Source organism: Pseudorca crassidens, chromosome 3 (genome assembly GCF_039906515.1).
Source record: "Pseudorca crassidens isolate mPseCra1 chromosome 3, mPseCra1.hap1, whole genome shotgun sequence".
NCBI lineage: Eukaryota > Metazoa > Chordata > Mammalia > Artiodactyla > Delphinidae > Pseudorca > Pseudorca crassidens.
Window position 1 is genome coordinate 76,169,573 of NC_090298.1, and position 16,401 is coordinate 76,185,973.

A 16,401-nucleotide genomic window follows, 5' to 3' on the forward strand; every position below is an offset into this window, starting at 1 on the left:
TATCCACCCCTTCCCCAAAATACCTGTAATAATCCTCCCACTGATTAGCCTATGAAACTATCCAGCCCATAAAAACTAACCACCCCATATTTTGGGGCTGCTCTCGCCTCCTGAGAGGGCCCACACTCTGTCTATGGAGTGTGTATCTCTCTAAATAAACCTGCTTTCACTTTACTATGGCTAACTCTTGAATTCTTTCCTGTGTAAAGCCAAGGATCCTCACTTGACGGTCTGTCCCAGGGACTTGGGACTCACCCGAGACCTGGGACACGACCATCCTCTCGTGCCCCATTTTTTCCTATAAGTTATTGTCGATCTTGAAAACATGTATGTAATGGGTGTACCTACTAGACTATATAAAGGGCTGTGCGTGGTTCCTTTCTGTCTTTGCAATCTCTTAGCAGATCGCCTGGGATGCTTATTACAGTTTGGTTTAATGCCTACTGAATAACAGAAGTGTTTTCTTTCTCTTTTGCCTTTGTGGAGAGGATTTCTGGGATGGGAGGAGATTTTGTTTTTAATTATAATTCCACAACAATATGTTACCTTTTGGTTTTTTGTTTGTTTTGTTTTTTTAAATTTTTATTGGATTATAGGTTATCTTTTGAATTCAAGTTATTTATGCCCATTGTTATGATGAAAAATTAACTGTATTCTCATATTAAACATGAGGAAAAAATTGCAAGAAAATTTCACTTGCTTGGTTCAGTGCCTTTGACAATCCAATATAACTATATTTTAAGTTTTCAAAAAGGAGATACCATATGTCATTCAATAATAGAAATTTTTACTGTGGTGTGCATATTTGTAACCCACATTGATAGGGATAGAGTAGGATAGTTATACAGGTAGTTGTAGAAGTCCCAGTAGGGGATTATAGATAGAGAGGGAAACCTAGGGAACTTTGGGAGATCACTGTAAGTTAACAGTCACTCAAGAAAGCTATCGGAATGTCGTGGAAGAAGCAAGCTTGCTTAACTATAAAGTCATAAATAAAAGCACGAGATACACCCCAGGTCATTAAGTGAAAGAGAAAAAATGAGGCCTGCATTCTGCTGGTTGAGTTCAACAAGATAATGATCCTTAGGACCAAGGACAGGAATTTAAGGGAAAGGTGACATTCCAAAGTAGGAGACCCTCATTATATGGAAACCTGAGATGATTCAACATATTTTAGTATATGTTACCACCCTTCTGCTGATTTGAATAAGTGCCCTGACAGTCCTACTTTGACCTCATGGGTCAAATACTCTCCTGCCCGATAAGAAGGAGGAGGTAGTGATGTAAGCCTGATGAGGAAGAATGAGGAAGAAGGTGGTCTTTTCCCCCTGTCCCACTTTCCTTTGATTATAAAAATGTAGCCCGCTTAATCCTTGGGGCAGAGCCCCCTCACCTTTCCACTTGCATCTCTCACAAGCTTCCTATATTAATAAATCTACTTGTTGCCTCTTGCTGAATTCCTTCTGCGCTGAGAGACAAAGAACCTGAGCCTCAGTAAGTCCAGACACGAGTTGAGTGATTCTAATTAAAACACCGTGGGTTCAAGTCCCAATTTGGGTTTAGGCTGGGTTCAAGTCCCGGCCCGTGGGTTCAATCCCAATCTGAGTTACACGGTTTCAACATGAAATGAATTATTAGAATCTTTGACCAAAAGGATTGAAATAAGTGAACTGACTCTAGGGTCCAAATGCATATAAAGACAGAGTCCTTTCTATCAGAGAATATGTATTAATGGAAATCTGCTTAACTGTTCCTGCTTCCCCCAGTGTTTAGAAACACTAATTTTGGAGTAGGTGATAAAGACTAACCTTGCATAGGTGGACTCCCTAGTCTCTTAAGTAAGTGAGGAGACTTAAAATGACAAACATTACATAAAAATAATTTAATGTTCTGCTTTCAGCAATTCAAGAAATCCATGGCCTTATACTATGAATTTATTTTAATACCTTAATTCCAAAATTTTAATTTCTGTGCTTATCCATCAAATGAGAATATTTAATTCTAAACCTATTAGTGAAAATGCAGGCCATCAATACTGGCAAACTAAGAAATCATGAACAGTTTAGGGGAGCAGAATTTGCCACCCTAAAATATGTCTCTTTGGCATATTAAATTATTTTAAGCTGGTTGTTTTCTAAGAAACACACATATGGTAAACACTCTGAAAACCAAGCACGAGCTACCCTTTTGTTAGAAACATTCACATTTATAAGGAAAATCTCCATTTGTAAGGGTGTCTCCCTCACTGTACCAGGCAGAGGAGGATCTCTAGAAACTCTTATCAGTGGAGAAGGTACTGACTTAAATCTGCATAACAACCTTATCCTTGTTTACTGTGCTTTTCCTGGTAACTTCCCAAGACACTCTACCCACCCTCAACATCCTCTTTTGCCTTTAGCTGAGAATGGTTAAGGTGAGGATTTTGCCCATTTTGGCCAGCTACTCAGTTTTTCTGTTTCTCTCCCATGTATACATGTAATTACACTTTTGTTTGATTTTCTTCTGTTAATCTGTCTCATGTCAATTTAATTCTTAGACTACTCAAAAGAACCTAGAAGGGTAGAGGAAAACTTCCTCCTCCCAACAAGAGTAATTCAACAAACTTTATCTATTTGAAGGCAATGCCTATATTTTTTAGCCTTATTTAAAGTAGTAATCAGATAAGGAAAATCATGTTATATTCTAGAGGGGAGGGTCTAATTAATTCTTTTTCAGGAAAGTTAATGATAATTAAAACCTAAAATTTTCTTAAGAGCAGGAAACACTAAAATTAGACAAGATAAAAGTTTGTGTAAATGAAACATGAAACCAACTTGTTTTAAAATTAGCAATATTTACCTTATGGCATTTTGTTCTATCTTTTCATCAATGTCATTGAAGATCTGCTTAAACTCCAAGTCTCCAGGAAATGAATTTAACAAACAATGTAGGTCAAAAGAATTATGGGAATATTCATCTCTCCAATCCATCCTGAGGAATAAGAATAAAAAATGTCAGTTTCCCCAAAATGAAAGGAAAAAAATCCACCTCAAGTTGTGATATTAACTCCAAAATAATAATGCCCATTTAGAGGCAAAATACAGCAGTAGAAGAAGTAGGGTATTATTAATCTAGGTAGATTGTTTTATTATTTAAATTTCATGAGGTGTGACCTAATTTTCACACTTCTCTGTGGTTTAGAAGCTGAAAAAAAGTCAGAGTACCTAAGCATCCTGCTGCTTCTCACTGTAACCAAGAGCTGCAAAGGAAATCCCGAAGCCTCAGGGACCTGTGTGAAAAAGGGTGGTTGCTTCAGGAATTCAGCAACTTCCCTCCACTCTTGTCAACATATTGACCTAGTCATTGGAAACTCAGAATTTTTTAGTCTCATCCCCTAGTCCTGTTTTATATGTGAAGAAGGTAAAATTTCCCTTGCGTTCTTCTACCACCCTTGTCAACCCAAGTACTGACATTGGACTAAAACTTAAATACAATACTCCTTCTAGAGATAAGCATTTTCCCACTACCAAAACTTCAATCATTCATTCCATGTGTATTCACTGAATGCTTGATATATAACAGGCACTGCTGAAGAAGCTGGGGATACAGCTGCAACAAGTCAAAGTCCCTGCCCTCATGGTGTTTTTGATCTAGTGGGGGAGGTAGATTTTAAAAACACATAACCAGATATATTTTATAAAAGATTACATGATGAGAAGTGCTATGAGAACAAATACATCAGGGCAATGAGATAGACTAAAAATGATAGTGTTGGGGCAGAGTGTAAACTTTTTTTATTTAGAGGTACGTTATTTTTTGACATAAAATATTAATCTGATGACTGATGGTATAAATGAATGAGAAATTTAAACATTAAATTATAACACATATACATAGACTAAATATTAACAAGAAAAAGGCTTGGAAAAATGTGGTTTTAGTTTGGATACACCCAAAATATTTGAAATATTATCTAAAAAGTTTTGCAGAAGCTACAACACTAATAGACACACTCATCCTTAATTATTTAATTATTAATAAATGTAGGTAATTTATTATCATATAATAAAACAGCTAAAGAGTTCTCATAGTTTCTATCTGGCACTTCAAAGAAGTTGTTTTGGAATACAGCTTTTATTCTTCCTAAGAGATATTACTTTAAGAGGAAAACATTCCACTAAAACATTTTAATATAGAAGTCCATGGTATCACCAGACTTGTCATTTGAAACTCAATTAGTTCCAATATACCATTTTTAAATATCAAAATCCTCATACAGGGGCTTCCCTGGTGGCACAGTTGTTGAGAATCTGCCTGCCAATGCAGGGGACACGGGTTCGAGCCCTGATCTGGGAAGATCCCACATGCCGTGGAGCAACTAGGCCCGTGAGCCACAACTACTGAGCCTGCGCGTCTGGAGCTTGTGCTCCACAACAAGAGAGGCCGTGACAGTGAGAGGCCCGCGCACCACGATGATGAGTGGCCCCTGCTTGCCGCAACTATAGAAAGCCCTCGCACAGAAACGAAGACCCAACACAGCCAAAAATAAATAAATAAATAAATAAATAAATAATCCTCATACATTTGGAGTCTCCTTTTAAAAATATTTTGCAATAAAAGGTTTAATTTTTCATTTGAAAACAAATATTTACCTATAATATACCATAATTAACATTAACTTGAAATCAGGCAAAAAAATAAAATTGCCGAAACTATAAGCTAAGTGGTAGAAAATGCTATGTCCATCAGAAGTTATACTTCTTTAGGACACCAAAACCTCAGTATTTCCATATACCAATGAGTTTGATATCTTCCTATCTTTCCAGTAGCTCACCTACTTACAGCTATTATCAGAACAGTCATTTCTGAACCCAATGGCCAATATTACTAATAATGAATTCAGTTTATGTATTTGCATATTTTTGAATCTTTTTGGGTAGTTCAACTTTTCAGGTGATGAGATATTCAAAAACTGTTGCAAGAAAATAAAATTTCAGTTTTATAATGGAAAGATTTGAATGGCTGAGGGTTCCCATAGACAACTCAAACTTAGTAAATATTTTGTTTATAGCCAGCTTCTCTGTAATAAAACAAATTATATTATCAATATTCTGTTCAGAGTTGCCCCAATTTGTCGATATTGTAACGCCTCATTACTTCAGACTCCACATATTCAAACTAAAGAAAATATGTGTAGAAGTCAGCTTAAATATAATAGCAAACTAGTAATATGATTTGTTGTATATCTACTATGTATAAGGTAATTTATATACATCACCTTCCTTAATCTTCATAATAACTCTACAAAACAGTTATTATCCTCATGTATAGGGGAGGGAACTTGGGCCCAAAGAAATGAACTAACATGTCCATGTTACATAGCTACCCAGTGTTAGGGGGTAGGGTATGAACCCAGACCTGTTTGGTTTTAAAACTTGAGGTTGCTGGACTCTTGATAAATGAATCAGTTACTGCATATAAAACATTGTAGAATGTAGAAATGATATTAAACAAAATGTTAAAATGGTTATCTTTGGACAGACTGGATAGACTATGGTTGATTTTTATTTTCTTCTTCATATTTAGCACTTTCCAATGTTTTGCAATAAGTACTTATTTTATATATAATTAGGATAAGTAGTTAACAAAGAAATTAGCTTTGCTCTCAGGACTTGTGTATGATTTCTCATTCTATTGGGTTGGCCAAAAAGTTCGTTCGGGTTTTTGGTAAGCTGCTATGGAAAACCCCAAACAAACTTTTTGGCTAACCCAATACACTTTCTATATGTCTTCATTTGAAACATCTTCCAACCTTAAAACTTCTCTCTTGCCAATTTGTATTTACAATTTCTTTCAAAGTCTGATTCAAACCTTACATAATTCCTAAATATCTCTCCACTGACCATTTCGCCAAACTTTTTGTATTGTTTTGTGGTATTTGTGCTTACAAATGCTGTTAAAAGGAAATCTGTTGTTTTGTATCATTTCAATATTGAATGTGTGTGTTATGTCCTTCATTGAAATCAGCTCTGGGGTAAAACAATAATGGACAGAAACAGGTCAAACATTCAGATAGGGTTGGTGACCATGATTTTGAAGGATTCCCAATCTACATGGTTGCATGATTTTCTCTATTTAACCTCAGTAGAGAAGTTAATTAGTACATACAAAGACTGTCATTATAAAGAAATGCCATTTGATAACGATGATGGGGTACCAGAATGATGATGGTTCAGAGTTTTCATATGACTGGCATAGATCTGTGATGCTTCCATACGTATGATAAGATTTCAAGGTGGTGAAAGACAAGAGAAACAAGAGTCACCTTTACAGTGGTAGTAAAGTTTAAGATGCTGTGTGATAGGATAATAGAAAACTTGATGGGCAAACTATAATAAGATAAGAAAATTAACCTGAGTGAATAGGGATGCACAGGACCAACATGAGAAATAAAGGAGGGAGAGTACAGACTGTAGTAAGTGACACTAAAGTTTGGATTTAGAAGTTTTCCCATTAGGATGGCAGTGATCCCTGCAGGACTGTGGTGAGAAAGAAGCACGCACTGAATGAGTATGAGCACAGACACCAAACTTCCCATTTCCTTACATGTATTTTGTGGGCCCACAGTGTGTCTGACACTGTGCTGGGCATCATGAAGGAGCAGAGAGACTGAATGATTGAACAGTCTCTCCTCTCAAGGAACAGTAATAAGCACAGGACCATAAGAAAGGGAGCGAGTAGAAAGATCACTGCTATATTCTAAGTGAAACATAACTATGACCTCAACAACAGAAAAGTAAATTATTGAGGGACCAATGTAATCTGGGAAATACTTCAGTGGTATTTCAAAAAGATAGAATTACCTTTAAAAAATCTAAGGGGAAAAGGAAGAGGCTATGAAGCTATGGATCAAGATATAGCTTTACATTCTGTTTATGTCCCTATAAATCGTCATCAGGGACACAATAATAATTTGACATAATGAATGAAGTCTCTTATCCTAATCCACGATCAATCAAAGATGGGAACTATAACTTTTTAAAGTACAATAACTTTGTTTTTGAAATTTCCATTCCCCAACTCTGTTTTTAAATGTTCATTCTCCTGTAATGTTTCTGATCACTTTTTGTATAAGATTAAAAAAAGTGTTTAATATTTCAAACAAGTATTAGCAGCCAATCTAATATTAACTATTGCCTTTTAAAGACAAGTTATGTTTGAAGAATTATATCTAAGCCAAACATCTGTAGATCAAATTTCAGCCACAGGCAAATTATAACAGTTGAGTTATAAATTCCTAAGAACAATGACTATAATAAAATATGAAAATATTATAAGCACTGCCAGAAAACATTACAGTAAAGCAATAAAACTAATCATACCTTACGTGATCAAAAGAAAGCAGACAAAAGTAATTTTCGACTCTCACTTGTACCTTAACATATTTTAAAATGATACCTTTCTATCCTAAGGTCTCTTCTTCTTTATCTAAACACATACAATGGTTAGAGTTCTTATCTTATCTTTTTTCAGTTTCTTCAATAATAATAGTCCCAAGTGCCATTCTTCTTAAGACCAACATGATTAAAAAGGATTGAAAGATAGAAAAACCAACCCTTGGGAGGAAATCCACACAGAAATTTAGTTAGTAAAGGAAACATTTGGATCAAGTGATTTCTCCAGTGAGGAGGGTCTAATGCCTTTCATATCTATGGCTGGACTGTGGAATTAATGTGTCCACCAGCTCTAGCTCACCTGAAGTCCTACCATCCAATATCACTGTTTAACCTAAAATAAACAGTTAATTAGCACAGTAAGTGGGGTATTCTGATTAATTAAAGATAATTATACATTCCACATATAACTGAACAAGTTTCAAAATGTTGCTCTATAATAAAATACATTTAACTCTAAACATCATTGAACCAAGAATCAAAAGATCTGAGTCCTGATCCTGGTCTGCCAATGCCTCTGTGACTTTGGGTGAGTCACTCAATCTGTCAAGAGGGATGGAGCTTATGTTCCTCATTTATAAAATGAGGTGAATAGATTTATTAGGCTCTGAGGTTTCTTCTAGCTATAAATTTGTTGTTATTCTATAAAAATGGTAGGAGAAGGACATATTTCTGAACCCGCCAAATTAACTTTTCCATGGACTATTTGTCAATACCATCATTGTTCCTGTATCCTGGACTCTCAGAGCTATTTTTAATTCTTCCCTTTTCCCTTCTCCAGGACTGCCACATGGAAAGCTAAAGTAGAATCTGTAGCTTAGCAAGAAATATTATGTGAAAAGAGGAAACGTGAGGCAGGAAGACATTCTCTTATGGTAATAGGTAGATGCCCTGTACTGATGCTCCATTCTCCAACCTGCACCTCCCTAAAATATTCTAAAAAGCAATCAGCCCATGTTTCTGGGTTCCTTTGAATTGAAACAGTCTTTACTCAACAAAAGATGTCTGAGATGAACTGAGTTTGGGCACTATGCCTCCACAAGGAAGGTGACATTACAGCCATCATGTATCCTTGAGCTATTATTCTTGGTATCTTTTATATTATTTGTATTATTCTTTGTATTTCTTGTTTGGTTTGAGTTGCTGATTTGATAAAAAAAAAAAGCAAACTGAAATTTGGACCAGGTCGTCGTTCTTAAATCTGAACCAGCCTTTTCTTCTGGCCTGGTTCATTTTAACTTTTCCATCCATATTTAGTCACAAAGTAGTCTTCTTATATCATTCACAAAGTCCTGCCAACTTTATATAATTCAAAATTTAACTTTTACTAAATCTTGACAATTTTATGTAGTTATAAAGTTGTACAAGAGAATTATTATTTTACCTCTCATATATGTTGGCTTGTTTACTGCCATATATATTTAACAGCTTTCCCTAGAACCATTATAAATTTCATTCATTATGAAGCCTATATAATTTCCAAAAAAAGATTTTTTTAAGGCTAGATCTTCCCCTGTGATATCTCAGAGTTGCCAAAAATTTATTTTCATCAATTACTGAGAGTTGAAATTTTAATGTTCTAGCCTCCCCTAAGACTGAGAAACAACTCAAATGGATCTCCATTTATTGACAGTCATTTCAAATACCTAATACATTAAAGTCTTATATTAGGAAATAATGAACTTGTTTTATTCAATTTATACTGCTATGCTTTCTACTAATTATTGTGGAAGTTCTGATTATTATAATTATATGAGCTATAATATTGATATACACCCAGTAAGTACTCATATTAACATACTACAGCTATTAAAATCCTCTTTGATAAAATATAGAACACTTCACTGTAACTCCTCTATTAGTAATTTAGATATGTGTATGTATGAAGTAGAAACTGACAGGATCAGTTGGAATACACTATTGCAGCTTGACAAGCAAACAGAATTAATTGTCATATGCTTCACTCACCAAATTGACATTGCTTTCTTTATTTTTCAGTGTACCTTTCTTTCCAGAAAATATTTTCATTTTAATAACTCTTTATAATCTTCAATATGCAATCTTCGTCATCTCTTGCTTTAATACAACAGTGAAACCAAGATAATTAAAAATGAATTTAATTTCAGCATTCTTTTATAACTTGGTGCTTGTATATTTCACATGATTTAAAAGTCATAAAACACAGATGTAAAGAACAAATGTATGGACACCAAGGGGGGAAAGCTGGGGGGTGGGGGATGGTGGTGGGATGAATTGGGAGATTGGGATTGACATATATACACTAATATGTATAAAATAGATAACTAACAAGAACCTGCTGTATAAAAAAATAAATAAATAAAATTCAAAAAAATCAGTTTAAGACTAAAAAAATAAATTTAAAAAAGTCATAAAATTATTATATATTTTGAGATTAGAACTAAATAATGTTGCAAATCATGGGGCTGTGATTTACTAATGAATTTTCAGGTACAGTAAAACCTTAGTAATTTGGAAAACTACATCTGCATTAGAAAGTTTAAGTTATGGAGCACTTTTTAGAAGGCAGTTGTATTATGTAGCAAGTGGGAATAATAAATAGCTTATGAGATGTCAATTATATTTTTAAGGAACTCTTTTAATAATTAGGCAAGAATGCTTTGAACTTAGTATGTACTTTGTATCGAAATGGGTGCTTCTAAAGGAGTTACAGTTCTTAAAGTATGTTCCAAGAGTTGAAGAATTTCTCCTAAAATGTTAATATTATTGATTAGCTAGTCAAGTTAATGTGATACTATTCTCCTAAATTTTAGTAATATTATTTATTAACATCAATTTGATGAATAAATCTATCCATTGAAATACCCTTTTATGACTTTCAGGGCTTTGCTCCATCAGTTATCATCAACTAGTCCTACAACATCAATATCCCTTTCAGTTGACTATAAACATGTTCAAGTTTCTTGCTTTTTAGAAACCAACAAAACCCTCCCTAGGATCCTCTTCTTTTCATAGCCTGGCATCTCAAAATAGCAGTCCATATTTCTTAATCTCATGTTCTCATCTTTCACTTCTCAACCCAGAACAATCTGGTTTCAGCCTCCATCCTTTTACTGAAACTGACAAAATACTTTTCACTTCCCATCATACTCAATCTCTGCACTATTTGGTACTGACAGCTACTCATTCCTTGAAGTTGTCTTCTCTCTTGTCAATTTTCCTAAGTATTATACTTTCCTGGTTCTCTTCTAGTTTCTCACATCATTTATTCAGAGGCTCCTGGTAGGAGGCCCCACTTTGGGTAGCTGGCCAGCTCACATTTCTTTTTTTATCTGATATACAGTATCAGATGTACAATGGTGGTGCATTTTCTATGCTAAAGGACCCAGCTTTCCTGGTCATAACTAATTGATTCAGAGTTAGAAATCTGAGCCAAGCTGAACCATCAGATGCATACTAAATAAATTTTGAAATCTGGAATGAAGGCAGGGACAGGGAATCACTGGTAGTAAACCAATCACGATACTTCCAGCCTCCCAAGAAAAGATGCATGGATTTTTTTGGCTGAGACCCCTGTAATTGCCCAGTTCCTGTCCTCCTCTGACTGACTGATTGCTCATACAGCTTCCTTTTGGTTCTGTGAGATACATATAATAAATCCTTTCCCTGCTCAACCACCCAACAGCCACTTTGTTTGTTTGTTTAAATTGACCAGAGTAGTTTTTATTAAACTAATAAACGTCTTGATTGGCTCCTCTCTCATCTCTGCCATTGAACACTGATATTCACCACAGAGTTCTTTCTAAACCTGCTTCTCATTTTAAATACTTTCCTTGAGCATTTTTCATTCAAAGCAACTGCTTCCTTTTACATAATTTTACTGTAGTAGATTTGTTTTACTTAAAAATTTTTGTTTTATTTTTATTCATTGGATTTTCTCCTCAGACCTCAAAAATCTTTTCCTATTAGTTTCATTTTTCAGGCTTCCCAAATCTCCTTATTTCCCTTGCCTGAGTTGGGAAGCAGACTATGGAAATTTCTCTTTTGCTTCTCTTCCTATCCATCTCATGCTGGAGTTACTGGTTCTCTTCCTATTCTGCACGCTTTTCACAACCTCTTTCATCTATTATCTTGATGCTGAAAATTCAAGATCTATGTGTCTAATTCTCTAAAACCCCACACATACATCCAAGCACTTACTAGACAATTCCACTTTGCTGATCCAAAGGTCCCTTCAACTCAATATGTTCAACATTTAATTCAAAATCTTTTTCTTGGACTTCCCTGGTGGCGCAGTGGTTAAGAATCCGCCTGCCAATGCAGGGCACACAGGTTCGAGCCCGCGGAGCAACTAATCCCGTGCGCCACAGCTATTGAAGCCCCCGCGCCTAGAGCCCGTGCTCCGCAACAAGAGAAGCCACCGCAATCAGAAGCCGGTGCACCGCAACGAAGAGTAGCCCCTGCTCGCCGCAACTAGAGAAAGCCCGCTTACAGCAACGAAGACCCAACGCCGCCAAAAATAAAAATAAATAAATAAATAACCTTAAGAAAAAAAAAAATCTTTTTCTTAAAATAACTTTTCTTCCTATGTCATAGGGTCACCACCTACCTAATCTCCCTCTTCCATGCCTAGTATTTTAAATCAGGAGTCAGCAAACTATGGTGCAGTCTGTGCTTTCTATGGCCTACAAGCTAAGGATAGTTTTTACATTTCTAACATGTTGTAAAAATTGAAAAACAAACAAAAAAGAATATACTACAGTGGCCATATGCTGCCCACAAATCCTAAAATATTTACTATCTGGCCTTTAATAGAAAAAGTTTGCTGACCCCTGTTTTAAATGGTCATCAAATTCTTTGACCCTTTCTCTTCCTAATATCTTAAATGGTCACCACTGCTCTCAAATTTGACTTATCCTTCTTTCTGCACCAGCGCCCCAAATCTGGAACACTATCTGTCTCCAAGATACATAAATACATATGTGTGGTATAATAAATACATACTTGGTTTTTGCCACTCCTACCCCCTTCCTTACTTCGTCCGATGTGTCTCTTCCATTTGGCTGTTCCTGAGTTGTATCCTTTTTAATAAAACTGTAATCAGAAGTATGGCACTTTCCTGAGTCCTGTGAGTCATTCAAATGAATTACTGAACCTGTGGGAGCTGCTGAATTTGTAGTCAGCCAGGCAGAAGCGGGTATCCCTGGAGACCTCACTTGCTCACGTCTGAAGTGGGGGCAGTCTTGCAGGACTAAGCCTTTCACTTGCAATGACTGTGCTAACTCCAGGTAGTTAGTGTTAGAACCGTTGAACCGAATTGTAGGAAACCTGGGTGATATCCACCTTGCACACTGGCATTAGACTTCTCATGTTACAAACCAATTCAGATCATTTCACTACCCTGCCTAAATACCACTGAAGGTTTTCCACAATGCATAGAATAACTCCAGGTTCTTCACCTAGTTTTATATATATGTATTCGTCATATTTATTTATATTTTTCTACTATAACTGTCCTTGGTTGGCATCTTGAAATAGCCTTTTGCTATAACTCCTTCTACTAAGAATGCTTTCAGTAGAAGGTCATGTTTATGGAAGGCATTTACTTCATTAAAGTAGATAATACTATTTATAGAAAACATATAACTATAATATACTATAATAACTGTGAAAAGGTAAGAAAATATATTTATGGTGAAAAATTAGATTTTACATTTATTTATGCTATCAAATAACATTTAAATGTGATACCTTAAAACTCTTTCTAGTTTCCATCTACCAAAAAAGGAAATCAGATAAAAGCGATATTTAAGGACCCTTCTAGTTTAAAAATTCTATTATTTTAATCATGTGATCTATTTCTTTAATATTTAATTTCCTGTTATCCTGCCTTTGCAGTATACTTTTTAATTCTATAGTTCAATAGAGGGATAATTTGTTGTTGGTTATAAATAAATTCATATGAAATGACCTGAAAACCTATTTAAAAAGTAATCAGTGAAAGTAAATATTGGATTTCTTCATGTTAAATCTGAAAATCCATCACTATTCTTGCTTTTTACTTTATTTGCTGCTTAACATATCTCAACAGTGAATCTATCATATCAACATAGTCATCATGATCCAAGCTGCAAATAATAGAGAGTGTCAGTGTCAATTTTGCTTTCTCACACTTGCTTCCCTTCACTTCATCTGATTTTAATAATCCCTGTCAAACCACAAACAGTCCAAATTACCGTCATGACACAGAAGCTTTCAAGGAGCAGACAGAATCTCAACTTTCATTTAGCAACTACAAAAGAAAGCTGTCCAGCTGGACAAATATTATTTCCACACTTGACAATCTCTACAGTTGAGCGTGCATTTTAATTTTAACTAAACCTGCCACGAGTTTGATATGAGCTTCTTGTTTTGTGTAGATTTACTCATAGGATTATCAGACCAATGACTGTAATTGTGATGAAAGAACCCAGTATTTTTCTACTAAAAGATGAATCATATACCAAAGCTGAGGGACCAAAATTAACATATAAGAGGCAATGTGGAGGCATGGACTATAGAAAGAAAACTACTTAAATTAGGTGCTTTAATTACTAAATAAAGTCTAAAGATACAGAAAACATTCTTTGAAAGAACTAATAAGTAAAAATAAAATGTATAAACATTAAAATTTTATGCATAGATACCATTGAGAAACAATCCTAAGAATGAAAAATAAAGAGATTTTTTTAATTGTTTTGGATTGACTCAACTTCAAAGTCAAATTTCTAGAATAGTTCTATGTGTGAAATTATAATAAAACTGACATTCTTGACAAGATATTAGAAAGTCCACTCTATACTAATCAACATGCCCTTGTACACACAATGTGAAACTTTGAAAAAAGTCAAAGTAAAAATGAATAATGATAATAAGTTTGTAGAGAAGTAGTAGAATAAATGTTACCTGCAAAACTATACATAAACTATTATATCTTTGAAGCTTAATTTATTAAACTTAAATCTAAAAGTTTCAAATGGTATGATATTTCTGGGAACATTTCCTAAGCTAGGCCTGAATTCTTCCTATAGTTATAGAACCTCAAAATTGCCAAATGTCAGTCTTCTGTCCAAACTGCTTGCTACACTCCACACTGGTCACAGGCACTTCCTTCCCCAAAGGAAGTGCTATTAGGGCACTGTTTCTCCCTAAATCTGTCCTGGACACCACAGCTCAGTTTCCTTTACCAGTCCCTTTTTCTGTCTCTTTCCTGTGGTCCTCTGAGTGAACAATTTCATCAGTATCCATGTCTTCTGCTACAACCTGTGTTTGGAGCTCCTGTTCTAACTGTCCAACTCCACACTGGATAACTCCCGTGGATATCCCACAGGCACCTAAACTCAACATGCCCCAAACAATTTTATTATCTTCCCTCTAAAAGGTCTTCATTTTCTTTAGGTCCCTCTGATAGTTAACAGCACCACTATCAACCTAGGCACTCATGTCAGAAATGTGGGAGCCATCCACCATGTTCTAATGTTCTCTCACCAGTCCCATAGCCAGATGGTTAGTTTGCCTTCATATTTGTCATATACAACCCTGTTCTCATATTGCTTCTGTGTAAATCCAAAATCCAAACTGCTGGATTAGTACAGCAGTTTGCTAAAGTGTTTCCCTATTTTTAGCATTATCTCCTAATTCATTCTCTATCCTACCACCAGAATGATCTTTGTAAAGGTGAGAGAGGAATCAGTGTTTATAGCAAGATTTTAACTCTAAATGACTGATAGAAAAGACATACTCTTAAGCGAAAGAGAAAAATCACAGGAAAGAGTTACATTTTTAATTTGTAGGGGGAAAGGGAGTGTTCATTTTGGAAATAATGAATTTGAAGTATAAGGATTACAATAAAGCAATCATTTGGAAAAGGGGAAATGGGATTTGGGAAGGCGGGGATGAAGCACATATACATCAAAGGATTATAGAATTTATTCATTCAAACTAGGACCTTTTTTCTTGGAGTAAAAAGGGTACTGAAAATAATTTAAATTATGTAATTTTTTGAGATGGATACTTACAAATCAAGTAAGTAGCTTTATAATATTTGTGGACCTATGTAATACTTATATTCAAAATAACATTCTTTCAAAAAATTCCTATATCTATGCCCATTGAAGTAAAAAAATCTTTATATTGTTTTAACATTAAAAATATAAAAACAGATGATTCTTGGTACATTTCATATACTTTAATCAATTTCTTAGTTGTGTCTGCCTCTCAGTTATTTTTCTGAAGAATGTATTTTTAAAAATATGATTGTATTATTTTTATAATTTTCCAAGATACAATTTATGGTTAGTAAATTTTAAGTTGTTGACACCTTCAAGTGACTCTTCTGTATACTCTTTCTCAGGTGCAAATCTACCTGGTAAATTTATTAAGTTCAGAGCAAATTCACTAGTGGAAAATATCACCAATTTTGATTTTTAATAATGAAATACATAAATACTCTAGCCAAAATATTTTTACAGTTTCTATTTTTTTGCCTGTATGCAAAGTGCCTTTTTGGACTAATAACATAAGACAAATTTATCAAATAAATATATATGCTTATTTTCAATGTTTTGCTAAATTTATTTATTTATTTATTTTAAAAACATCTTTATTGGAGTATAATTGCTTTACAATGGTGTGTTAGTTTCTGCTGTGTAACAAAGTGAATCAGCTATATGCACACATATATTCCCATATCCCCTTCCTCTTGCGTCTCCCTCCCACCTTCCTTAACCCACCCCTCTAGGTGGTCACAAAGCACCGAGCTGATCTCCCCGTGCTATGAGGCTGCTTCCCACTAGCTATTTATTTTACATTTGGTAGTGTATACGTCAATGTTACTCTTTCACTTCATCCCAGCTTACCCTTCCTCCTCCCCGTGTCCTCAAGTCCATTCTCTACGTCTCTGTCTTTATTTCTGTTATGCCCCTAGGTTCTTCAGAAACATTTTTTTTAG

At 34.9% G+C, this 16,401-nt stretch overlaps 1 protein-coding gene across 3 annotated transcripts in view; it reads right to left on the reverse strand.

The window, feature by feature from the left end:
* KIAA0825 (KIAA0825 ortholog) overlaps positions 1 to 16,401 on the reverse strand; it is a 403,281-nt gene that overhangs the window by 346,064 nt on the left and 40,816 nt on the right. For 2 of the 3 annotated variants that reach the window (XM_067731231.1, XM_067731232.1), the window contains one exon: positions 2,839 to 2,970. In XM_067731231.1, the coding sequence (XP_067587332.1) occupies positions 2,839 to 2,969 (131 nt within the window). In that variant the 5' untranslated portion in view covers position 2,970. Of the gene's footprint in view, positions 1 to 2,838; positions 2,971 to 9,401; positions 9,510 to 16,401 lie in introns of all 3 variants that reach the window. The other variant, XM_067731233.1, reaches the window with a different exon arrangement.